This window comes from Harmonia axyridis, chromosome 1 (genome assembly GCF_914767665.1).
Source record: "Harmonia axyridis chromosome 1, icHarAxyr1.1, whole genome shotgun sequence".
Taxonomy (NCBI): domain Eukaryota; kingdom Metazoa; phylum Arthropoda; class Insecta; order Coleoptera; family Coccinellidae; genus Harmonia; species Harmonia axyridis.
In genome coordinates, this window is record NC_059501.1 from 31,961,781 (window position 1) to 31,989,768 (window position 27,988).

A 27,988-nucleotide genomic window follows, 5' to 3' on the forward strand; every position below is an offset into this window, starting at 1 on the left:
AAAACTGTTGATTGAGAACAAAATATATTCATGATAAATTTGTTTTTGCTGCTTTCGATAGGGGACGCTTAGTCATAAGTTCATTGTTTTGTTCATTTTACTTCGATATTTCAAATGTAATAATAGCATTTTCTTAACAGAAACAGAAATTCCATCAAATTTTCATGAAAAAACCTGCAGGTCGCAGAGCGATTGTTTCAGGCGCTCTGAAGTTATGGCCGAAAGAAGATATTCTTCAACTGATGCACTGCGAAAAACCAAATTGTGTCTTTAAGTTCTGACAGAAACAGGAATCCCATCAAATTTGTATGAAAAATCCAAAAGGTCGCAAAGTGATAGCTTCAGGCGTTCTTGAGTTATGGCCGAAAAAAGATATTTTTCAACTGATGCACCGAAAAACTAAATTGTGTCTAATTTCGGCCATAACTCCAGAACGCCTGAAGCTATCACTTTGCGACCTCCAGGTTTTTTCATACAAATTTGATGGGATTTCTGATCCTCTTGAGAAAATCCTATCATTACATTTGAAATTTCGCAGTAAAATGAACAAAACAATGATCTTCTGACTTAGTGCCCCCTATCGAAAGCAGCAACAACAAATTTATCCTGATTATATTTTGTCCTCAATCAACAAGATATTATCTCTTAGACTAGATCTAATTTGCTCAAAAATGTTGAGCCAAACTGAAGTTACAGGCATTTCAATCAGTCAGATTTCTCCCTTTCCCCTACCCTTATTTGATGTCGTAAAATCGAAAGTGACAATTCAAAAAGATAGTGACTTTTCCAAGGATTACAGTGATAATTTTCTTCTTCAACTTCATATGAAACATTTTCGAGTGAAATTCATTTTTCTACTCGACGATAGCTATTATGCCCCCTAGCGGTAGAGGTATGAACTTCAAAACAATTTCCAGTGTGTTTTTTGTACACTTCAGTGGTAAAAATTTTTACCGCAAGTCTCTACGATGAGTGAATCCTGAGATGTAGCCGCTTACCTCTCTTATTTGCCCACCCTGTACAATGTACGAAGCACTGAAATATTTTTAATATACCTATTCGTGAAAAAAAACAACCAAAAATCATGACAAAAGAGATAATTCTGTGAAAAAAATAATTGACCGTCGTACAGTGCCGCCCTCAACTTATTTACTTCGGAAAGAGAAAGACAATGAAGAGAATGTAGAACTTCGAACTTCATACAAACTTTGGTCATCGCAGGACCTCCAGAGGGCAAATGAATGGGTATACCTAATGTTTGGCTCATACGCGGGAAGCCAGGTGGTAATCCTTAACTTGTTACATTAAACAAACCTAATATGGGGACTTGATTGCATATCATCTCACACAAAGCTATAGACTCGTTTCATAAAACAATTTTTGTTTAGATGTTCCTAAATTAACAATTTTCGAGTAAACGTTGAGACGTATGAGTTCAAGTTTTTTCGATGACTTGTTCCAAATGACCAGCAAAAATATTTCAAACTACAACTTATTTCTTGTTAAGCATAACAAGATAGAAAATTAAAGTAGTTTTTCGAATGAATCTTGATAAAACTGTCGATATATACTGGATCAAAAGAGTGCAAGGAATATGAATAGTAGTTTAATCAACAGTAAAAACACAAGAGCTTTTTTTTATCGGATAAATTCCTCTTCACAACGAAACAGTTTTGCCAATCACTAATTTCACGAGAAAAACTGACATGATAAAATCGCGGGATCGAAGGTGAAGCGATTTTATCTAATGTCAGTTTTTCCATAAAATTGGCAAAACTTTGAGTTCAGGAGAAATTTATCTGATAAAAGAAAAGCTCGAATGTTTTTTGGCAAGATAAATTAACGACAGAATATATGGTTGAACAACAACAATAATTATCTTCATTAATACAACAAAATAAATAATTACCACGCCGATTCAAAATAAAAGCACTATATGTTTAAAACTCAAAAATCTGACAGACTAATTCACAGTTTTACTAGATATTGAGGAAGAGAAGTTTTTATCCGATAAAAAAGGATGCACCTTTTTTATCGATGTCAAAGTGACAATAACATTTCCAGGTATATGACATTTTAACATTGGAGTTAATTTATCGATTTAAAATTTACTATCATTACAAATAAATCGTTTACATAACCTTCCTGCAAGTTTTTTTTACTGCTAGATTCCAGGGTTCGCATGCGGTACGTCCTTATATTTTGTCTACTTGTCCAAAAACTGTAATATCCGGAATGTTACATAATTAATGGGCAGCGCTAAATTCAACTGTAGAAATAATGTGTACAGGGTTGAATTTATTTAGGTACCTATTCGTTTTCATTATACATATATGTTAGAGAAGTTCAACTGGCTGTCTAGGATTGAATTTTGTGACTGTTCATTTGGAATAAAATATGGCTATTTTGAATTTTTTGTTTTAACAATCATAGATAGGTGTATGTTTTCAAAATGTTGAAAATATAGATCCCAGCTACATTTCCGTTCATTACATTCTAAATTCACTTTAGGATGCTCTTTTGGGAAGGAGATTTTCGACTCATTCTCGATTCAATGAACTCTTCACGAAAAATTTAATTTTCATTATTTTTCTAACATCATCGGAATTTTCGCACTAAGCTCAACAATTTTGGAAGTTTTCTGAATGTTTTGAACACATTCATACATTTCTGTATAATAATAATATAATAATTGTGAGATTAATTGTTTTTGGAGAATATTTTCTTTGAATTTTTCTTTTTCGATTTCAAATCGTTATGATAGAAACTTTTGATGATTTTAATAGTTTGATAAGATATTTATGTATCATGCTATATATTTTTGAAATAAGATAAAAACCGATTGTTTTCGATGCAGATATTTTTATGGTTTACATTAAAAAACACCAGTTCGAATTTTACCTTCAAAACTAATTGCAATATAAAAAAAATGGTTATACACCAATAGATTCTACTGAAAAAACTACATGAAGAATGTTTTTGTTTCATGTTTAGTGCACCAGTAATAAAGAAGTTATTATATAGGAACTTTTATTTAACGCCGTTTTTCAATTTTCTGTTATAGCTTGAAAACCAGTTGAATTTATTAGAATGCGGTTTTCACCAAATTAAGTCTCTTAAAGATCGAGCCCGAAAATGTGCCATTTTGGGATTCTGAGATCCCCTAACTAGACAACGAATTTGGGTCACCGTTTCATTGAAAGGATTTTTCACCCATGGTATCAAAGCATTATAATAACCAATTTTCAAACCGATGAATTGCTCTTATGGTTTTTGAGAAGTGCTTCGGACTACTGAATGACAAATTCTTAATCCGATATTCCACATTCCATGATGAACTTCAAGGTATTTCAATTCAATCGCTTCCGAAGTTCAAAATATTAATAAATATAATAAAATAAAATAGAGTCCTTGATTTAACCACTTATGAGAGTGGTGTTTAGATTCAGAAGAAGATTATTATGAAGAATGATTATGTAAGTGACCAGGAAATTTGATAGGTATCGGTTCATTTTGTCAAAACTTATATCACAAATAACTATTTGAAATCGTCTGTAAGACAAACCTAACCTTTCCATGATAACTTCATTGAAAACATAAAAGCATTTGTATAAAATTATTTGAAAATTTTCCTTCAAGAATAATTTGTTTAATAAAAATTTCAATATTTGGTTCATAATAGCCAATCCCGCCGCATAATAAATTTTTTTGTTTTCTTTAATTGTGTAATATTAGAATTGTATGTAATTTTAATGTGGAATATTTACGAAGCGGAAATTCCTTTTTTTCTGAGATATTTTGCGAGATTTCACAAAATAAAAAGTCCACTTCTTATACAAGCCCAGTTATAATGCAGCACCAGCTGAAATATTCAAATCTAAATGCGAGGTTAAGCTGGTTTTATTTATGCATTACCGGTTCATTCATCCGATTCAAGTCAAATATGATAACGGGTATCAAGAGAGCGTGGCACAAATCCTCCTGACTAATTAATTCCATAGCCTCCAGATATTCAGTTTTCCGACTGACAGAAAGAAGAATTCCAAGGCTAAATTTGTTCTATCACCCATTTAATGTTCGTGGACCGTAAGTGAGATTCTCTTCCGTTTTCGTGTTGCCGACAGTCGTGCTAACGGTAGCCACTTTTTGCCTATTCGCTTACTCATGGCATGCAGAAGAGACCTTATGGTGAGACAAAGAGGATGAAATGTTCTATGGAAGAAGAAACGAAGGGGCCGTCATGCAATGTTTTTTCATTATCAATTTACCGCTTTTAATCTGTCATTTTTTCCATCGAATTGATTAATGGTAGCTAATCAATCATGTGATGGACTTGATGTCTTGCAATGATTTCGATCGCTTATGTGTGACTTTTCCACACTGCGTTGTTTGAAGGCATACTCACAAGTTTGAAGAAAGGCGTCATTTCAAAGATTTGGAATTAAATGCACGAGTATGAGGGAATTGAGAAACTCACCTGAAAAAAAGAAAACATATTAGTATTGGTATGTAGAAGCAATGAATATTAACTTATTGAAATTCATTTGATGTATAAGTAATTGAAAAATTTTACATTATGTAACTATACAGGGTTAGAACTATTATTTAGAGGGGCACTACAGGGATACGAAAACCTTTAGAGATACAGGATGGCTTAAAATACTAAAAAGTTGCGTTATTTAGGGATTAGTGTATTGGTTTTAACAGATTCAAAATATCTCCAATGGTTCTCGAGATATCTCGAAAAAACTATTGAATTGAATTGAGATTTAATTTTTTTGTGTATAACTCATTTGTTTCTGGAGACAACTTCACGAAATTTGGTTTGTAGCCATAATCCAATATATAGAGATTCCGAAGGTGTCGTTAGATTTTATCTGTTTTACATTGTTTCAGAGACGCGATGGTCAATTTTTTTTCTTATGGATCCCATATTGGCTCCCTTTATGAAGTGATAAAAAAAAATTACGAATTCACAATTCTGATATTTATGGAAATGCACTAACAAAAAAGGTGAATAATTTTAGTTACTTGGGAGTTGACTTAGATCAATAAGGGAGACAAGCTATAGAAACAAATAAAATAATAAACAGCACAATGAAATTAAACCAAAAAAATACAGAAATTTCATGAGTAAGAAGGTGATATCTCAGAATTCAAAGTATATAAAACAATATATAGACTGACAGTGACATTTTTATGTGAATCATAGGCATTGAGTGGCAAACATAGAAGAAAAATACAAGCTGTGGAAATGAAATACCTAAAAAGAATGAAGGTCATAACTAGGATGCATAAAATAAGAAATGAAAAAATATGTCGAGATCTAGAAATAGAACCATTACACGAATTCATAGATAAAATACAACTAGCTGGTGAGGATATTTAAATGCAATGAACATCGAAAGACCTGTTACAAAAATGGAAGAGGAAGATCAGAGCAAACGTCGAATAACACTTCAACTGAAATAATAAATTAATTATTAGGACAAAAATGGAATGGAGCAAGACCTATGGCTATGGACAACAGAGAATGGATGGTTCGAAATTTTGTTTTCCTTACAATTTCAAAACTACAGATTGGATCGAGCATTTAGATGTGGAATTATTATTATTGAAAAAATAATGAAAAATGTATAAATATTGACACCTCAACACTTTCTAGATCGTCAACGAAGCTTTTCCAGACGAAAACGTTTTTTTGTGATCTGGAAAATACGCAACTGATATTTTGATACTGAATTTTGAAACGAATCCAATTTGTTGAATCTGAAACAAAGTTGTGAAAGATCTGCACTAATCCGTTGCTTAGATAACTTCTTCATCCGTATAAAAAGTGAACTACCACTGTATGGAATATTTTGAAGATTATTGGTAATTCTCAACGAAAAGTTGTTTAAGGATTTTCACGAAATTCCGTACTTAAACAGAGAAGTTTCCATGATATCTTGGGTCTGTTACTGGCGGAAAGCTCATGATCATAATTTACCACCAGAGGATTTAATAAACACGAACTCATAAATCTTCCTGGACTTAATTGAAGCCACAGACACGTAAACTTTTATATTTCTCCCTCTTCCTGGTAAAGTTCACAGGAAAAATATTGCTCTTCCGGAAATCTGTTACAATTATTTACGTAGAGCAATAAATTTTGCCCATTGACGAATCAACGGGCCTTGTGGATGGATCGGCCAATATTTGTAGATTGATTGATGATAGGCGATGTGCCTTGAATAACCATTTCAAACGATGAAGTAAAATGAGGTGAAACTGATGGAAACGTAAAATCATTACTTTGGCTTTTGTTGAATAAAAGTAATGGTGATTATTGATAATGTAAATTTTAGAATTCAAAAATTAAAAAATTTGAATATAACAAAGGGTGTTTTTTTTCGAGGTATATAACTTCAAGTTGACATTACTGTTCAAGATGGCGATCGATTTGACAGCTGTCAAGTGATTTATTCTCAGTTTGGTTTGGCAATTCATCATAGACTCACGCTTGAACAACGCTTGCAAATAGTGCAATTTTATTTCGAAAACAATGGTTCTGTGCGCAATACGTATCGCGCACTACGTCCATTTCATTTTGATTAGGGATGAAGGATGAAGCGCACTTCTGGTTGAATGGCTACGTCAACAAACAAAACTGCCGCATTTGGAGTGAAGCTAATCCTCAAGTGTATGTCGAAAAACCGTTACATCCAGAAAAACTGACTGTTTGGTGCGCTTTATGGACTGGTGGAATCATTGGTCCGTACTTCTTCAAAAACGATGATGGCCAGAACGTTACAGTCAATGGTGATCGGTATAGAGCCTTGATTACTAACTTTTTCATTCCTGAATTGAACAACCATGATGTCCAGGAGCTGTGGTTCCAACAAGACGGCGCAATATGTCACACAGCTCGTGCCACAATCGATTTATTGAAAGACACGTTTGGTGACCGCCTAATTTCACGTTTTGGACCTGTGAATTGGCCTCCAAGATCTTGTGATTTAACACCGCTAGACTACTTTCTTTGGGGCTATGTAAAGTCATTGATCTATACGGATAAACCACAAACCCTTGACCATTTGGAAGACAACATTCGCCGTGTTATTGCCGATATACGGCCACAAATGTTGGAAAAAGTCATCGAAAATTCGACGTCCAGATTGGACTACATCCGAGCCAGCCGTGGCGGTCATGTGCCAGAAATCATATTTAAAATGTAATGCCACAAGATTTTCTTGCGGATAAATAAAATTCATGTCAATCGAATAATCCATCGTTGTTTTATTGCAATTTAAAGTTCTATAGCTCTAAAAAAAACACCCTTTATAATCTGGATAAATTAGCTTTCAAGGCATTTCTGATTGAAGCTAACATTTAAAACCTTTCTTGGTGGTATTCAAAATTGTGGAATTCTTAATTTTAAGGCTCATGCTTTACAACTCCAGTTGACAAGATTTCCTCCAGCTATGTAAACTGCCTGCTTTCTGCTACCAATTTCAGTAAATTAAAAAAAAAATGGTCTTCAAGTATTACCATTAGGATATGGCTTTTCAAATAAAAACCGTCCAAATTTATCAAAAAAACTGACATTTTTTTATGCTTTGTCATTTTTACCTAATTAACAGAATATCTTAATCGTTAACGTGCTTTTATTGGTGGTGGACTACTCCATAGAAGCTCTCCCATTATTCGTTATTTGATTTGAGCTGATTTAATTCCTTACAATTTTGACTGTTTTTTTTTAACACTTACCTACAGATAAGGGGTAGTGAATTCCAGGATATCCATTTCGAAATAATAATATAATTTTCGAAAATCTATCAGAGTAGTTTGGTTATCAGTTATAAAATCGCGAAACATCACGAGAGCGCAGCTCGAGTGGTGTTTCACGAACTACGTCGAGTGAAGAGGTTCGTATAATCGAAATATATTGTCTATGCTCGAGTGGTATTCGTTACGATTATATAACGAATAATTTCAATAACTATAACCAAAGCACTGCATTTTGATAGTTCAATGACATTTCATTGAGCTTGACCTTTATTTCTTGACGTCCAGGATGTTACTATGGAAATGATCCCAATATGGCAAGAGGCGAAACACCAAAGGGTTATACCACGTCGTCAAGTAGTATTCACTCATCAATACACCGTAACTATGGGAAATTTACGGATTCTATTGGTTCATCAGAACATGAGTTGTATAATCATAATTATCATTTTTTGAGCCCTCTTGAAATTTCTAAACTACGTTTCAAGAATGGAAAAACCGAAAATAGTAATAGGTCTGTAAGTTCGTCTTCTAAAGAAGATCTGATTGCATATGATTGGGTTAAAAAAGCGGCTGATATTCGACATTGATCCTTTCAGCTCAAAGGATTGATTCCTAGCTTGACGCTTTAAAAAGTATTTTCTAGAAAAATTGGTGACATTCGAGCATGACATTGTATTGATCCGACGACACTGAATATGATATTATATACCGCGAAGTCGGAAAACCTTAATAGTTTCCAGATTTTGCTATGTTAAGAACCTATAGCTCAAATCCACAGAGATAATTTATTGAATGACACTTCTTATACGAAATAAAAAGGAATAGTAAATTATGGTAAACATTCCTAGCAACCAATTGATTTACTTTTTCATAACAAATTATTACCTGTAATTTAATTTGGAAGAAAAATAATTTCCGCGAGAAATAACCCGTAATCTTGAAATTTTTGAGTAGGTTGAAGCATTTCAAATTTTCCTTTATCGGAAATTGTCAATATGTACTGTTTTTTCCTGTTGAATTTGTTATGGGTTGTGAATGAAGGCAGGATATTTTTCATGTGAAATATGAATGAATTACGAATTCTGGGTAACAATATTTTCAATAGGCAAGGGGTTCAGTCGAAATTTAGAGAATTTTCGCACAATTCTAACTTATTCTACCCTCTTGGCAAGACTTGAGATACCCGAATCATAGGTTGCAGTGATAACCGGTTATTACCGAGGTTATCACTGATCGTATGGAATCCAGATGATTCAATCCATAGAAAAACGGATCTCATTTCCCCGGAATTTCCAAATGGCAAATAATTCGATAAAAAACCGAGGAAAGAGGCCGATGAGATAGGATTTCCAATCAACCGGAGATTCTGGAGGTAGAGGAAACGGATTTTATGCCGGAATAAGAACACGTGAAAAAACTGTGTTGATGGTGGAAGAAGAGAGAAGCGAGAATGCGGCATCAATTGATCATCTAATTTGTCTTGTTATTGAATTCTTTTGTGCTAGTCGAGTCCTCCTCGTTTGAAGGCATAGTGGAACAATTTACTCCTGTAGGGGATCACCCTGAAGAGATGGGCGTTCCATTATGGTTCCTTCTAGTTAACCATATCTTGGAAAATATTCGGAAAATTTACGTCATTGGATTTTCAGTTACTTCTATCATGTGCACAATAATCAATAAATAGTCAATTCGTTTCTTCATAGGCTAATTTGTAATCTTCCCTATTATATATAATTATTAATCTATGCCTATCACTGTTGAATAATCAAATCAAGGTTATGTGGAAAGCTCTTATGAAATATAAATGTCGTTAATTGTTTCGTATAACAAATGAAATTTAATATGGTAGAAAACGGATTTTATGTATGATTTTATTCTTCATTTCGGAGGTTCCTCATGACAATCTAATTATTACAGAAAAAATAAACGTTTACAGTTTTCTATATGATCAGGTAAAGTAGACTGTAGCAAGTTTTTTGTTAGAAATCTCTTGAAATTTAACGTTGTCCTTTCAGTTTTCTAGAAGAATCATGTAATTGAAATAATGACTATGAAATGAAATACATATTTGCCAAGCAATCGGTGCAGTCACTATAGCATAAAGGTTAAAGGTTTGTTCCCTCAAAAAAAAAAGCCACTACAATATGAATTGTTTTGAATTAAATTCAAACAGTGTTGTTGTATATGATAAATACAATAGTTCGTAGAATGTCACTGTAGACAAATGATATGCCAGAGAAGAAGCAGATCTAATTTTTCTACAAAATTTCGAACGCCCTTTTTACGGAAGCCTCAATCCGATTTTGCTCTTGAACAAATTCAACGGCATTCGGGATCGTAATCTATCTTGAAAAGTTCAATTTTCTAGGTCTTTCCGTTCCAGGAGTTATGGTATTTACGGACGGACAGAATAGAATTTTAGGATGCATTCATATTCAGTGAATCGAATTTTATTATTTGAGACCATTCACGGTTTGAAATTGGAGAATTTCATATACCGAGAGAAAATGATTGATATTTGAATACTCGTCATAAACTTTTAATTATTTCCAAACAAAAAATAATCAATTCGTTTTAAAAAATTCGGGCAATACAGCTCAATACGTTCCACTTTAAAATCTTCATTATTATCAGTACTTATTGATTATTTCTGTTCGGTCAATTTTCTAATCTATACTATACTATATATATTTTTAATTTTACGGGATAAAATAAAATGAATTTACTTCCGTAATATATATGCTCTTGAAAAGCAAGCACATAGAAGAGGTGTAAATTTTTTCTACCAATATTGGTGAAATGAAGAATATAAGCAACATTTAATTAATATATGATAATTATAGCATGTAGCTTGACGAAAGTTAATATAGTAGTAATATAGTAATATAGTATTGCATTAATTGCAATATCTATATGTAATATTCTTGTACGAGTCGTTTAGTACCATATCTTTCCATGGTGTTACTTTTATGTTATGTCATGTTTATTTTTTAATCCTAAATATTATTCAAGATTTCTCACAATTTCAAGTTTCATTGGAGAACATTAGAGATCTATTTGGGTGATTGTTTTGTATTTGTATATAAATAAAAGGTACACTGTGCTACAAGCTAGACGAATCAACCCTTTGGTTGATTATTATTTCAATGAATTGTTTCATTTTATTCGAATGAATAAAATTCTTAAAATTTACAATCAAAATAGCAGCTAATTTTACTCAATCGAAAACAAATAAACAACAGTTAAATTCAGGATCGCTAGAAAATCAAACAATTCGAGGAAAATTCCATCATCACATTCAGTATTTTTCTCACGTCGTAGAAGATTAAGTTAACTGGAATTCAGAAACACGACAAATTCAACAGAAGGTTCTACGAATTTACTTTACCATGAAATATTTCATCTCGAAAACAAAATCTGGATGCAAATATTATTTCATTGAGTTTAAAAGCGAATAAAACAGTTATTTGTCCCCATACCAGTCTAAACTTTGAAGAACGAAAAATAAAAGCAATATGTACCTATATATCTTAATGAAATTCCTTTGTAGATTAAAATTTATTTCAAGGTTCTGAAGGCTCATTCCCCAACAGAGGGCTGCAATTTTCGAATATTGAGCCGGGAACGGACTTACCGATAATTTTCGATTCACTGATAACGAACTCGCGGTCAAATTCAATTCTTCCGCTCCAGTCCAGCTGTCCGTAAAACACGATAACTCTCGAACGAAAACAATCTAAAAAGAAATTTTCGGGTTTCGAATACGGGGCCAATGGCCAAAATCATGTATATGGCCGTTGAAATTTTTTTTCCTGATAATTCCAAAACATCGGATATGGAATAATTATTTTATAACATACTTAATCGAAATCTCCTAAATATACAGGTTGTTCCTAAATTGGAAGTACAAAGGATTATTAGAAATTCTATGGACAATTAAAAAAAAATCCTATAGACATAGTCCGGCCAACGCTTCGTTTTTGGAGAAATAGGATGTTTCTTGTGATCCTACTTTTTGTGGTGATTTCACCAGTCTATCGAATCTTTATTAAACTTCGCTATAGATTGGGTGAATACCAAAATTTATAATTGATTTATTCACCACTGCTCAATAACATAACTGGATCTTTATAATAATTTCGATTTTCTTCAAGATTACAAGAGAATTGTTTGAAATTTCTGCAGGAATGAAGCGGGCACTTTGAATTGAAAGATCTATGCCAAATTTAAATTGAATATCTTGTAAAGAAAAGGTGCTATGAAAAAAAAAATCAAACTTGAACACCCTGTATCTGAAAAAACAAATCGATTGATGATATGAGGAATCTGTTATTTTTGTTTGTACCTCCAATTAAAGAATACTCTGTAGAAAATCATGATATCTCCTCGGATATCTCAATATTTCTTTGATCGGAGATCCGATCGAAAATTTCAAGCTTTTCGATCGAGTTGGGATTTTATGTATAGATATAAAATTTCAAGCTTTTGCAAAATTTGAATTGAAGTTGACTGCTTCCTAAGAAGCATAGAAAATTCAAGCAGAATTTTGAAAAAAATGTGCAAATTACCGTGCCCTATTTTGTCATTTCAAATATGCTTTCCAATTGATTCAATATATTAATATTTCGAATTAAACATTTTTCTATTCATTATACACAGGCGTCCAACTTCGTTTCCACCGTTTTTTTTTCGAAATTCGAGGCTTTATTGTAAAATACTTATACATTTATGATTCCAAGTATTGTCCATCGCTGGCCACTACTTTCTTCCATCTTTCGGGAAGCGTACGAATCTTGCGATGAAAAAAGTAGTCATCTTTTGAAGCGATCCACGAATCGATCCAATTTTTTACTTCTTCATAAGACCGGAAGTGCTGGTCAGCCAGGCCGTGTGTCATTGATCGAAACAAGTAATAGTCCGAGGGAGCAATGTATGGAGAATACGGCGGGTGGGGTAGGACCGAGGGCAGGACTTCCCATCTCAACTTTCAGCGTACATAATTTTCAAACGATATTTATTATTTGTCATTTATGGAATTTCTTTTGTTGAAGGGGTTGTTTAATATGAAGGAACCAAATTTACATAAGAAATATTCATGGATTCCTTCTGAACGATAATGCACCCAGAAGAATTCCTGGTAAAGAATTCAACGAATCTTCGAACCACCGTATTTTCCTGATTTGATACTGTCCGATATTCTTCTATTTTCAAAACTCGAATAACCACTTCGAGGCATCTGGTTTCAGTTAATGAGAAAATAAAAGAATATTCCGCAACTTCCATTCTTCAAAATCTGTTTTGATCATTGTATTTTCGCTGGGAAAAATTGAAGGCAATTGATAAATAAAACATATTTTGTGTTTAATGGACCTCGTACCAATCACTTTTTGGTGGAAACATCGAATTTATGAGTAAATGTTATTATTTAATCTGATGTATTGGGTATTTGATTTGTAGGGATTGTCCTTTACAAAATTTTTTATTTTGATTTTATCAACGTCAAAAATATAAAAAAACTTTTCGGGCTTAACCGAGGGCTGAACCCTTTTTCAATGTCTAAAAAACAATAATAAATCATGAACATCATATATCAAAAACAGCAAATAGTTATTATTCAATTTATTTTTCTTTATTATTACTATATTATGATTTATCATTTCTTCATAGCATGAAGTTTGTAGTAGGTACTCAACTACATATTAAAATTTGATAGTAATACTACATTGGATAATGAAAGCTAAATATAAATAAAACCGAATTGAATAAAAACTTGATGGAATTTTTATATTCATCAAAAACGATGTAGAATATAGCATTTCACATGAAATATAACAATTTCCCAAAAATGCTTATCAAAGATATGAAGTACCTCAAGCAAATTGTGCATTCATATAAGTAGGTAAACTCATTAATAGTCGAAAGTATGTGTTTATAATCTAATTGCAATTCAAGTAAATTATTTCACATGATTCCGATTGTTGGCTCTCAAATCCAAATTATAAACTATAGTAGTAATAGAATAAGATGTTGTTCGATATAATGAATAACGTCTTGAGTGCGTCAAACTTTCAACATAATTCGCAAGATTTTTTTAATCGAAACGCTAAATTCAAATCCAGTATGAATTAATGATGATATTGATTCTTTACACAAGTACCAATTTTCTCAAAGCCCACTTCAGCCAAGATATAGGTAATGAGCACGCACACCAACCGATCAGGAAACAAGAAAAGTAAAAGTCCCTATAACTATTCGCGATCTGGTCACTCCGCAATCAAGAGATACACATGTACCAATTAGATTTTTGCATGGACTACATTCGCGTGTAGCGATCTGTAATCCATCGGATTTGTTTTCCTCACCTGAGGCAACGTTATGTCCGGTATCAGCAACATTTGTTGGCCCCGATTTCCAAAAGTGCACACCTTAGCGCTGCTCATAACAGGCACCACACATATCACAACAAACAGAAAAACAGCAAATAACAAAAACTTCGTGTTGTCGCACCGCACCGGTTCCTGCCGAGCTTCCTCGCTGTGCGGACGTCGCGATGGTTTTCACCGAAATTCGAGAGAGCGGCGCGCAAAACAATCGAACGTCGCGGAGAAGAATGAACCGTCGTCGGATGCGTCGTCGGTCACAGGTGTCTGCGATACTGAAGAAGTTCAGTTACGGTACATGGCCGGGCATGGAGTTAGAAATGAGGTTGCCAGAGGAAGTGCCTTCGAAGAAGTAAGAGGTTTCGCCTGGTGCACTCCGAATAACCGAATCACTATGGGAGGGATGTCCGTGTATTTTCTCCTTTCGTGTATACGGGGTCGTGCGGCGAAGAACGAATTTTCATTCGGGAAATTCGGCCTCTGAAATATTAACGAAGTTATATCAATAATTTTGGTTGGAACAACCATATTCGAATTTTTTCAACATGGAAAATTCATTTTTGCGTCGAACCATCCTTTTTTTCATCAGGTGTTCCACATGGTTCTGTTATAGGAAACCTACTGTTTTATGACGTTGTTGAACATATTCTAAAATCACGCACGATATTCCAGTTTGCAGACTGCGCAAGGTTTTGTAATAGGAAACCTGATGCATAATAACTTTTTAAGACATATTCTAAAAGCACGAGCAAGATAACCTAGTTTGCAAACGACACTGCAATCTACTTTTTCAGCCGCAAAAACGTTATTATTGAACAAAAAATGACTATTTTTGTACCTGTCCATCCAGTTGGACAGTAGGTCATACTCAAACTTTTTCCACATAACGATACTTTCTCTTTCAGCGATTTTCGGGACGAAAAAACGACTGAGATTTGGAGTAGACGATGAAAAAATCGAACTTCTGGATGCCGACTGTTCAGACTTAGAATTAGATGATTTTTCTAATGATGAAGTTGATTTCGAGATTCAGCAAGATATCCAGGAAATTGAGGACGCTCCTGAGGACATTTTGTCTGAAGAAGATTCTGATGACGAGCCGCTAAGTGTGATTAGAGAAAGGATAACTACTGAACGGGTTTATAACAGAAACCGCATGAATTGGAAAATATTGAAAAACTTTATTCCACCAAACTTCGTGTTTGAAGAACCTGTTGACAACGTCGAATCTCGCAGAGATTGGAAAGTTCAGGATTATTTAAAAATGTATCTGGATGATGAGATTCTCCAGAATATTTGTGATTGCACGAATGTGAAATTTTTGGAAGAGAAGGGAAAATCAATGAATCTGATATTACCAGAAATTAAAAAGTTTATAGATATTACAATTTTGATGTCATGTTTGAAATATCCCCAAGAAAGAATGTACTGGGCAAAAACAACTAAAGTTAGTGCAATAGCTACTGCAATGACCAGGGATCGATATTTCTTGATTAGGAATAATCTGAAAGTAGTGATCGATAACAATGTCACACCTCAAGAAAAAACGCTCGACCGGTTGTACAACATTCGTCCTCTAATTGATCGTATTCGGAAGGGGTGTTTGATGTTACCGAGATACTCAGAAGTTGCCATCGATGAACAAATGATTCCCTTCTCTGGAGTTTGCAGAATGAAGCAATTTATTAGAGGTAAGCCTAATCCTGAGGGACTGAAAAATTTTGTTTGTGCGACCCCTGACGGGCTTATTCTCGACTTTGAAATTTATCAAGGAAAAAACACTTTTTTACATGAGAAATCTAAAAATCTAGGAATCGGCCCTTCATCTGTTATCAGATTAACTGAAACCTTGAAAGAAGGAACGCATATTTTCATTGACAGATACTTCACCACAATACCGCTTCTGGAATACATGTTGGAAAAAAAGATGACAGTCACCGGTACAATAATGAAATCTAGAATTCCCAGGAGTGTGCATTTAACACCTGAAAAGACAATGGCAAGACTTGGGCGAGGTTCTTCAGAAATGTCAGTTAGGGCAGATGGAAACATTTCGGTGGTACATTAGTACGATATGAAAAGTGTTCTGATTGCTTCTACGGCTTTACAAGTAGAACCTCAAGACGAGTGTAAGCGATGGTCCAAAAAAGACACCAAATACATAAACATCCCAAGACCGAACATAGTCAGCAAATACAATTCCTGCATGGGGGGAATCGATCTGATTGACAGAATGATAAGTTATTATCGTATCAGCACCAGAACAAAAAAGTGGACAGTGAAGACTATTCTTCATTTAATGGACTTGGCAGTAGCTAACTCGTGGATTCTATACAGAAACGATAGAAAAAAATTAGGTGACAGATCTGCAGAAATTTCGAAATTTCTCGATTTCAAGGTTTCTTATGCAAATTATCTATTTGAAATTGCGAACCTGGAGAGTGCCACTGAAAATAAATTACCATCAATAATAACCAGAAACAGTTTCCACATGTCTGTTTCGCAAGTTTCCTCCCCATCTGCTTCAAAAGGGAAAAATTTACATCTACCAATTGTGGCGAGTGAACTCAAGAACGCAGTCAGATGTAAAAATCCAGGTTGCAAATTGAAAACTAAATTTCATTGTGAGAAATGTACCCTATTTTTGTGCTTGACAGGTAGCAATAATTGCTTCAGAAATTTTCATTTACATAATAATCTATAATGATATCGTCCTGATGTCCATCTCATTGGACATTATTTTTTTTGTACTTCTCATTGAAAAAAATTTTTCAAAAAAATTTTGTGACGTTTTCAGTGTTAAATGAACCGAAATCCCAAATATCACCTTTATATCACCTTTAATATTATGTCGGGACTCAGGAGGATAATGCATAAAAAAGATAAATTCAAATAAGTTCGAAGCAATCTATTCTGGTGAAACAACAACGGAGAAGAAGAAATACCGAAGTATAATTATAAAAGGAAAAAATCTAATGAAATAAAGAAGCAATGTTTGGACACATAATTCATAATCAAAGCCCAAATTTCACCAATAAATTGGAGGAAAATACGAACAAAATGAAACAATTAGGTGAATCGGTTCCTAAAACCGTTATTGGACCTCATGAGAAAAATATCTTTAGAGAACAAAGTTAAAAATAATAAAGACAGTGGTAATTCCAAGCATCCCAGATTATGCAGCACAGTAACATTGTGGAAAGAAGTCGATCTTACAAAGTGCACTTCATTATAAATTATCAGACATTTCATAGGAGACCAAAGCACATATGAGAGACTATCTAAAAATATAAACTATTAAAGAGATGATAAAGAAACGAATAGTATAAATAACTTCAAACCTAATTAATTTCCAAAATTTATCATCATATTTTATTAGATTACCATCAAGTAGGGACCGAATCCATAAAATGCAAAGTGTTTATTTTTGAACGTGAGAAAGAACATATTAATAGTGAAATAGTCTTGATCAGAAAGACTTCGAGCTGTTGGGCGACATTAGTGAAGTCGCACACGGTTTCGATTCATTGAAACCGTGTGCGTCGCTCAAAAACATTTGATAATATTGTGTTGAAGTGAAGTGTTGAAGAAAACCTAGATGCCAAACAAGCAACGAAACACTAGCAATTTTGCAAACAAAGTTTCCTATCCTTCTTATTTCTCGAAGAGGTGATCACAACTGGCCACCGAGATCTTATGATTTAATGTGAGTGTAGACAAGAATTGACCACCACGCCACTAATTTGCGATTTGTGATACTTTTGCATATAGACTGGTGAGCCAACTGGCAGATGATTTTCGAACTCTTATGACGTAAAAGTGTAACACCTCTGAAGACAATGGGCCCCTTTGCTGTAACTCGAATAGGAACAGACGAATTGGATCGTTATCTGAGAAATGATAATAATAATAATAATAAATTTGGTATTCTGTATCTAATTATTTTTCTATAGCCAAATGTAATTCGTAATTGATATCCATAGTAATTCTATTTGAATTACAGATTTCGATCGAATTGGTAATTCTATACGATTCCGGTGCATTTCTATTCGATCGACACTCTCTATTCGATTTGAAGTTTCAGCATTGGACTGAATATTAAGAGCTGGACGTCTTGATACAAATTCGGAAGAATTGCAATTAGGAGTTAGTCTTACTAATATTAACTGGTTTTGTTGTTGTAAATTTTAGAGATATCTCAATAATCTCTCAAATATGCAATTTGGAGACAGAGACATTTTCTGAGAAATAATAATAATAATAAATTTGGTATTCTGTATCTAATTATTTTTCTATAGCCAAATGTAATTCGTAATTGATATCCATAGTAATTCTATTTGAATTACAGATTTCGATCGAATTGGTAATTCTATACAATTCCGATGCATTTCTATTCGATCGACACTCTCTATTCGATTTGAAATTTCAGAATAGGACTGAATATTAAGAGCTGGACGTCTTGATACAAATTCGGAAGAATTGCAATCAGGAGTTAGTCTTACTAATATTAACTGGTTCTGTTGTTGTAATTTTTAGAGATATCTTAATAATCTCTCAAGATAGAGCCATTTTTTTGCCAGGGGAATCTAACAATCATCTATCCTTCGTTGTGTAAGTGAACATAAACATAAAGTGGTAAATGGTCAGCCCTTGTATACGCCTACTGCGTAAATGCGTGTGTGGAGCCAGATGGATGAGTAATTACCACGTCTACAGCTTGAAAAATGCGTAGCCAAGAGGAAAATTCATCCGTATAAATACGGGTATGGAAAGCCGGCTACGTGAGGGAAAAGCTAAGACCTGTAATCTTGCGGAATCTGCTTTGGAGTACGCGAATCTTCGACCCCCAATCGATCAACTTTATGGACCATCATAAATTGCGGCCAGTTTACAGCAACTGGAAAACTCATACGATTTCATATATCGCTCTGAGCCAGGGCTCAAGCCTCCGTAATAACATAATAATACACCTTGAGGAGATGATTGAAATAAGCCTTAGGGAAATCCATTCCGCAGAATCTGGAGGTATCAGTGGAGAGTTACTGACCGAGATAAGGGGTTATATATAAAAGTGATTTATGGGTTTTGAAAAATCGCATAGAAATCCGAGGAGATAGGGAAGATGGAAAGATTATTTTCCTCCGCTTTGATCTCTGCCAACATCGTCAGAGAAAGTATATGAACCTTCGCTAGGTCAACCTCAATTGAAGTTAACTTCAGACAATGAATTTCCAAGGAAACTTGGCATTTCAGGTGAAGAAAATTGTACAGGAAAACATCAGAATAAAATACCCAAAAATAATAATATGTACCTGCTACAATTTCATTGTGAATATTATTATCGTACCATTGATTTCTTTCAATTTTCTATGTCCAAGAATAAATAAATATCAAAAGGTACACATTTTTGAGCGATCGTTCCCTAGATCGCTCTACCATTTCGTAACAATATGAAAGAATTTTTAATTTTCAGGCGGGAGTGGTTCAAATCACTGATGGCAAATCCGTCATCAAATACAATTCAGTCTGTCATTCCAGCCGTTGAAACGAAAACACTTGAACGGCATCAGATCTCGAATGCCGAAAACAAGTACGTTTTTCTTTTCTTTTTCAAGGCTAGAAAATGCTACCTTTCTCACGGTTCTTCATCGCAGATTCATTTTGATTATGTGCGGAAATCGTTTGATTGATTCTTTTAATTTTCGACAGAATTTTAAAATGAACTGTTTTTTTCCACGAAAAAATATATATTTTCTGTTTTATACCTATCACTTTGAGAATTAAAAGATTTTTCAAATGTATGTCACTCATTTCAAAGATGATTCCCAACATTTTTAAAATTTTTACATTATGATGAAATATGTATATCTAATTATGGGTTTAAAAAAAAAATTACACGTTCTCGTGTATTTCGATTTGAAACTTCAGAATATTGATGTTTCATTGAAAATTTGACTCGAAAGACTAATTTTTGGCGTAACATGCAGTGTTAGTCTGATATTTTTTATAGCAGAAATGATCAAAGTTGGATGACAAAATTCGAAAAAATAAAAGAGTGGGAACCATTCCGTTTTCCCAGCATACCACAGGTACCTTGGCAAAATCTTCGGTCATGTTGGCTAGGCTGATTGACCTTTAAATTTCGATCGAAAGAAGAATCACAAAAAACCAACATTTGTAGCTGTGGCACTCAGAACAATGACTTATGTGTAGATTTTGATTATTTTCATAAAACTGTCGATATTTCGAAACTTAGACATTTTTACTAGAATCGGTCGGGCATGACCTAAGCTATCAGCATGCGCCGGGTTGACTTCGGTTTACGGGACACCCTGAAAACAGTTTTGTGGTCCCCAAGGGCGCAATTGCTGCATGAATGACAAGCGCTCAGAGGGTTCTGACTTCACCTAAGCGCTTCCCACAATTTTTCAATGCAATCCTGAAATACACTCATAAAACATAATACACACTGTAATTTTGTCAAGTGATGCTGACCCACAAAAAACGTCTGACAATATACAGATTCACCTAAATCTGATAAAGCAGTGGTTGATTAAATGGAAAATGAGAGTAAATGAAGCCAAATCTTCTCAGATAACATTCACCCTGAGAAAACAAGTATGCCCCCCAGTCTCAATGAACAAGGTGCCCAAACCACAAACAAATTCGGTCAAATACCTCGGTATACATCTTGAACAAAAATTGACTTGGGAGCACCACCTAATGAAAAAGAAGAAAAAAATGAAAATCAAAATGAAAGAACTGCAATGACTACCTGGAAATAAATCTAGACGTTCCATTGTAAACATGATCCTCCTGTAAAAATGTGTCATCTAACCTATTTGGACGTATGTAATTGAACTTTGGGGCTGCGCAAGTGAAATATTCACTTAATACAAAGATGTCAGTCAAAAATTCTTCGACAGATGGTCCGTGCTCCTTAGTTTGTTACAAACCATACGTTACGTCGCTACACACAGACCTAAACATCCCAAAAATTCAAGAGATAATCAGAAGCAGATCTGAAACTTATCTCCAGAAATTAGATTTCCACCAAAACGATCTGATGTTAACTATGCTGATTCCCATAACAAACAAAAGATGAAACAACATTTGGCCAATTGAATTAACAAGTTTAACCAGGTGATGCCGAGGCGCATCAACCTGCAATGATTTTTTTTTGTTAATTTTTTTTTATTACCTTTTAATTTTGTCACCACTTTAGCTTATATATTCTTCTTCTTATTCTATCTAATTGCTGAATGAAGAATTTAAAAATAAAAAATAAGCGAATAATGAATCAATGAAATTAAAAATCCTAAAAATAACTTCGAATAGAAATATTCCATTAATTTTTCTTTAGGGTATTTCTTAATTCCATAAATTTCTGTGTCATTGAAAATCTCCTCTGTCGCAAAACTTCTGAGCCGGTTGGCTCTATTGATTCAAGCTCGAGCGATTCCGTTTCCAGATGAATACAGAATTATGTTTTAATCGCGTTCCGAAACCCTCAGTCAGGCTTATGATAATTTCGCAACCACAAAGGAAAATCGACATTAACCGGTATGATTTGCATTCGAGTAGTCAGACCGAGAGTTCTTTTTTCCGGATTCAATTTGCGCACCAATTGACGATTCAAGATGCTCATTGTTGCATAATCACTTGCTTGGTCATGGCTAATCAAGAGGTTTCGCATTACCATCGGACAAACGTATCATTTGTGCATACAGCCATTTCAGCCGGCTGTAATAACAAAATCTTTGAGGCCACAAGCCGAAGGACATCCGTTGAAAAGGTATATGAAGAGCTGCATTTGCATGGCTTCTCTCTTGCGATTCTCCAATTATCGGAATAACATTAACAATTTGAAATGAGTGGAAATACAGTTGAGTGAATTACAGCGGTTAGTAATTTTGTATCTGAGAGAGGAAATTTGGATTAGTATGAAAGTTGTGAATTATAATCAGTTATAATATCTCAGGAGCATAGACAATATTCGATTATACGCCGATTCACGAGACGTAGTTTGCGAAACACCACTCGAGCTGCGCTCTCGTGGTGTTTCGCGAACTACGTCGAGTGGAGAGGTTCGTATAGTCGAAATCTATGCTCGAGTGGTATTCGTTACGATTATATAACGAATAATTTCAATAACTATAACCAAAGCCCTGCATTTTGATAATTCAATGATGATTCACTGAGTTTGACTTTTATTTTTTGGCGAACGTCTAAAAATGTTACTATGGGGATGATCACAATATGGAAGGAGACGAAACACCAAAACGATTATACCACGTCGTCAAGTAGTATATTCACTTATTAATACGACGTAACTATGAAAAATTCACGAATTCTATTGGTTCTTCAGAACATGAGTTGTATAATCACGTAAATTCGTGAATAACATATGTTGACAAGTTTACGAACCATGTCAGTCAGGTGAACAAATGAGCAAAATTGCCAAAAAGCAACAAACTTGAATGAACCACGAGAAAACTTTGCCAAAAATTTTTCCACAACACTTTTTCTTCAATATCAAAGAACAACTTCCTTATTTCATCATAATCAATATCATTAAATTAATCAACATTTTTTTTGCAACATGAATAAGAGGAAAGAGTAATGCCAGATTTAGTTATTCCACTCAAGTGTAATAGTCTTTTTGCATAAATCAGCTTTCTGGATTACTGACGTATCTGTTGCCAAGACTTGGTCTTGCACTATGCTATACGACAATAGTGTCTGTTAGTGATTTTACTTTTATCTAAATCACTTACCTCCCTCTTCATTTTGATTATTATTATTATAACAGTTTATTATACATAAACATCAAATGCAGAGGCTTGTGGATGTACGCGATTTACAAATAAACATTTTAGTACCCAATATGTTCAATTAATTCTCATGAATCTACAAGAAATAAACCAGAACTCTTCAGCAGAGGGATGCATATAATTGGCAATCTTACATCACCCATCTGTATTGATAAGAAAAAAGAAAAGGAAATATAGCCTTTTTTCACTCAAATCTCGATCTCGATTTCTTTTATTTACCTTGGAATCTCGTTCTAAATGGTAGGTTTCATAAAATTTTTATCGTATTGATTTTCTTAATCAAATCATGTCTGCGTTTAATTTCAGTTCATTTTTAACACTTACCTAGATTTCAAACTTCAATCGAGGAGTTGATGGGTCAATCAATGTTTCATTATTAACATATATTATCATCAATTTTCGTTTATATAGACAATATCTGTCTTCTAACGAAGAGGTCTGGATTTTCATACTAAGTTGTCTTTCTCCCCTTTTAAAGGTTTGTCAATTGTTATACCATATATACCATGATACCTCTTATATTCAACTTCAGGTATTGATATTTTGGTGTCGATTTCTAAATTCCCATATGTAGAATTGCCGTTTCATAATACTGATTCTTAACTCATTCATTCCAAACCATGGCCGAAGATTTTCCCAAAAATTATCTATTTATGTAAATGAAAAACAGAAAAGGTCCCAATACGGTTCCCTGTGGTATCTTATATTCGACAAATATTTTTCCACTATGATTACAGACGTTATTTTTTTTAGTGTTATATTTTCTTTGAACATTTATCTGTTATGTAATACTTCTGCGAATAAAAAAATTTATTATTATTATTATTATTATATGGTTATCTATATTCACAGATTGTACTCTATATCAGTGAAGTTTTTCTTGATTCAGTTATATAAGCCGTCCCGGAAACCATAGTGATATAGCTTATGGGGGAGAATTTCATGTGAAATTGTGAAGAAAGCTTTTTCGAGATCTATAAAGCGACCGAAATCAACCGTCCCTCCATATAACCAACCATATACGTCTCCTTCTGATTCTGTTATCGCATCTTCTGTCGATTTTGTTGATTTTTGAATACGAGGCATATAGGTCTGTTATTTGATACTTTGTCTTGATCTCATGACTTGAATCAATTTGAAATAATCAATTGTAACCCTTCTTCAGTTTTACATTGGAGTGATGGTGTCCTCAAATTCAATTTGACAGCCCAATCAACAAAAGTAATAATTTTCATGATCGATTGAATTGAACGAATTTTGGTTCTCTTGTATATTCTACAGTGTATTTCACACTTCACAAGCAAAAGCCATGATAGGATAGATGAACATCATAATTCGATTATAAAAGCCCTTGTGGAGTCCTGAATTAATAAAGCCTTCATACTGAGTTGAAGTGAAACTGAATCAAGAAAATGAGTTCAGAAACTCTAATCCCAACGGAAGACTGTTCAAAATTACCTCGCGTAATTTGAACAAAAGTATCTCAATGGGATAGAGCGTACTAAAACTACACAGAAAATTAAATAAGCGATAATTGGCAAGTTAAATGATTTTTTCAACTGGTTAATTGATGTTAGTTCAGATACCTGTCAAAAACAAAGAAATAAATATATCTGTAGCTGCCTAAATGTGAATTTGCAACTCAAAATTATAATCTGATTAGCCAAATATTTAGCTGGAATTATACCTGAATAAAACTTCTTATACTAGGTTAACCGGCCATACCCAATCCCAATATTTATTTCATTCTGAAATTATCTATAACGCCCCTACCATAGCTTCTTCATTCCTACTAATTTTGAAGAAATCCTTGACCATAATTCAAGTTGTGCTATCGTTTTGTATGAATTTTCGTCGTTTTTTAGTTGTATATCTCAAGTCTCAACACTGAACTGAAACAATGGGCCCTATTTTGTCACTCGAATAGAAATGAAAGAATCGGATCGTAATATAAGAAATCGGAATGTTTCACTTCTATAGCGTTCAAATTTGGTATTCGGTATCCAATTCTTCTTCCATTGCCAAAAATCGTAATCCATATCCATAGTAATTCTACTTGAGTATCCGATTCCGGTGCATTTCTATTCGATCCATACTATCTCTATTCGATTTTAAGTTACAAAATAGGGCTGAATGACATCAACTAGCAGACTTATGTAGCTTGTTGCGTCAAGTGAATTTCACACAAACTTTACGGACAGTTGAATATTCACAAAGTCGCATTTAGGTCGAAAAGCCAACCCCTGCAGGTATCAGCGAGGGCTAAAAATAGAACTGGAACTTCCTTGGCGCCAGGAGCCACATATGGTCATCCTGAAGTCACATCGTAGGAACAAAGGAATGAGGACGTGGACCAATCAGGGACCTGGATGGAGCTTTGGTATGCAGAATCCAAGGCGACAATTAACATCCCCAAGAAATTGGGGCACCATAGAACCCCAGTACGCTTGTAGCTGTTACCTTGCAAACATATAACTTGTACAGCCAAATTCATTATAGTAGTTAAGAAATCCGGTGTTTCATTATCCCAATTTAATAGAATTACAGTTGATCGATTCAACCAAAAACATAGCTGTTGAATCATCTAAATGTTTTTTGTTATGTATGTGGCGGATACACTTCAAAAAAAGCCGAAAAACTATCCCTGACTCAGCTTATTGACAATTTGCGCATTCATTTGAGTGATCAGGATAAATCTTGGGCCCCACATTATGTAAAACATGGAATGAATATTTGCCACAGTAGACAGTTGTAAGGAGGCAGTCTGGCAGTGTCTTAAGTTTGGTGAATCATTGATTTTGAGCGAAACGCGAAACCATCCATGACGACGTATTTTTTGCTCGTTATAGGCATCTATAAAAACAATCGACAGGAATAGACATACCCTGATCTAGATTCTGCCAAAAAAATTGGGAGAGGAATATCCGTTTCTGTCTTACATTCGTCTTGAAGTTTTCGAAAATCCCAGAATATAATACAGATAAATCGTCTAATTTAGTTGAAAAAATTTATTATAATGACAAAAATGAATCTGAAATAGGTTCAACAACTCCGCAGAGATTCATTCAAAATAAACTTAAATACCTGAAGTAAAAGACCCAAACCTCTCAAAGGAATCTGATGAAACTGGCATCCAGGTTAAAAGAAAAAACCTGCTTTATCCAGACATTTTATCTTCAAATAAATAAGAATCTGCTCCCTTTTTTCGCTAAGGAAAACCTGGTATTCTGTAACAATATGGAAGGACTCCTAGCAAAAATGGGTTTGACAGAATAGCTACACTCCATACGATTGGAGCCTTTTTATCGACAGTTCGACACATAGTTTGAAATGAGTTCTTCTACATAAGTTAAACAAACATATTTCAATTTCTATTCTACTACCATGAAGGAGGAAAATGAAACAATTCCACTAGTTCAAACATATATACAAAGAATATCAATAGGCACTTTGTGTAGAATTAAAACCAATGAACCTCCTTGGACAGCAAACTGGATATACAAAATCTTTTGTGATAATTTTGTAATAATATGCGATTATTTCAGATGTGAGAATTTAGTTTAGTTTATTTATGCAATTGTGACGTCATTTCATTTCTTATGTATATATTATATTTGGAAATAATGATATTATTATTATAATTATCCTTGTTGTTTATTCCTTTGGGACAGCAGAGTTAAAAATGAATACTGGATTAATAGAAATTAGTCTTTGAGAAATGCCATGATTTAAGTGAAATGAAACGTAATCCACAAACCTTTGATAAGGAGAAATATTCCATCCATCATTACATATTCAGATGGGGCTCATGAATCAATTTGTGAAAGCCTTAAATTGAGATGAAAATTGTTTTGGGAGCCTATCAGGTAAAGTTTTGAAATTAGCACAGAAAAACTGAAAGCTGGTATACTTAATAATACAACTTGTTGAAAATTCACCAATGGATGGACTGAATTGGGTGATCATTTTCATTCTTCACTCACATTTTTCATCAATGATATTTGTTACAAAATGGTGTATTCTTAATTACCTAGATCTGAAATGTACGATAACTTCGTATGTTTTGTATACCTCCTTCCGTCTTATAAAAATGCATCTCATTTGCAAAAAGCACATGAACTCAACGGAAGTTCAGCATCACTATCATCACAAACTCCGTCAGTTCTCGTTTCTTCGACTCCTTGGACTTGATCATGATTTATTTCCGACACTCTTGGCAAAGTCAAGAGCCAAACAACTTTCTCCGTTAGCCCAGCCTCGTGCGAGTGTACCGAGGAATGCAATGCAATTAAACGACACCTTTAAGGTTAAGATCGATTATTATAAGTCGTAATATTCGAAGATATAAAGGAACGGATGATGTACCGTCTTGGCTGAAATATATCGCATATTTTAACCATGCCCATTTTGGAGAGAAGAGAGAAAGTCGTTCACTCTCTCGTTGGGACTCGGTCAATGAATGCTCAAGAAGAAAATAGTCCGAACGGAAAATTTTTTCATCTAGTTTATAGATTCAGATAAAACATAAATTTTCTTGAAAATGATCTGAACTGAAGAGAACAATGAAGTCCTTCTCCTCCTTTTGTATGATGAGATCATGTCCTGTTTCTTTAGCGAATTACGACTGCTGTGATATTGCTGTCCAGCATTCTCTCCATCTCTTTGGTGGTCGGGAAGAATTTGATGGGATTTTTGTTTTTCGCCCATCTGGCAATTTGATCGGGACAAGTGCTTATTCCAGAATCTCCGTCTAGACCTCGACCATCTAACGACATTCTGTACTTGTCAGATGACATCGCATGAACTGATTATTGATTAATTTTCATGGAGAAATTTTCGTGCTTCGTCTGGGTGAGAAATTTGAAACAGTAAATTTTGGATTTTTTGGGTAGAGTATTTATTGCCAGACCACAGTATAGCCTCATATCTACGCATTTGAATGATTGTGGCCGAGCAAAGTATGAATTTCATTGGTTACATGGCTCAACAAAAATATATTAGAAT

General features: G+C 34.1%; 1 protein-coding gene across 2 annotated transcripts in view; it reads right to left on the reverse strand.

Annotated features, from left to right (window-relative positions):
• Positions 1-27,988, reverse strand: part of LOC123676265 (rhophilin-2) — a 221,880-nt gene that overhangs the window by 108,422 nt on the left and 85,470 nt on the right. Inside the window, exon 1 of one of the 2 annotated variants that reach the window (XM_045612069.1) lies at positions 14,133-14,630. The exons of the other annotated variant lie outside the window; for it this stretch is intronic. Within the exon in view, the coding sequence (XP_045468025.1) occupies positions 14,133-14,210 (78 nt within the window). The 5' untranslated portion in view covers positions 14,211-14,630. Of the gene's footprint in view, positions 1-14,132; positions 14,631-27,988 lie in introns of those variants that run through there. 2 annotated transcript variants of the gene reach the window in all.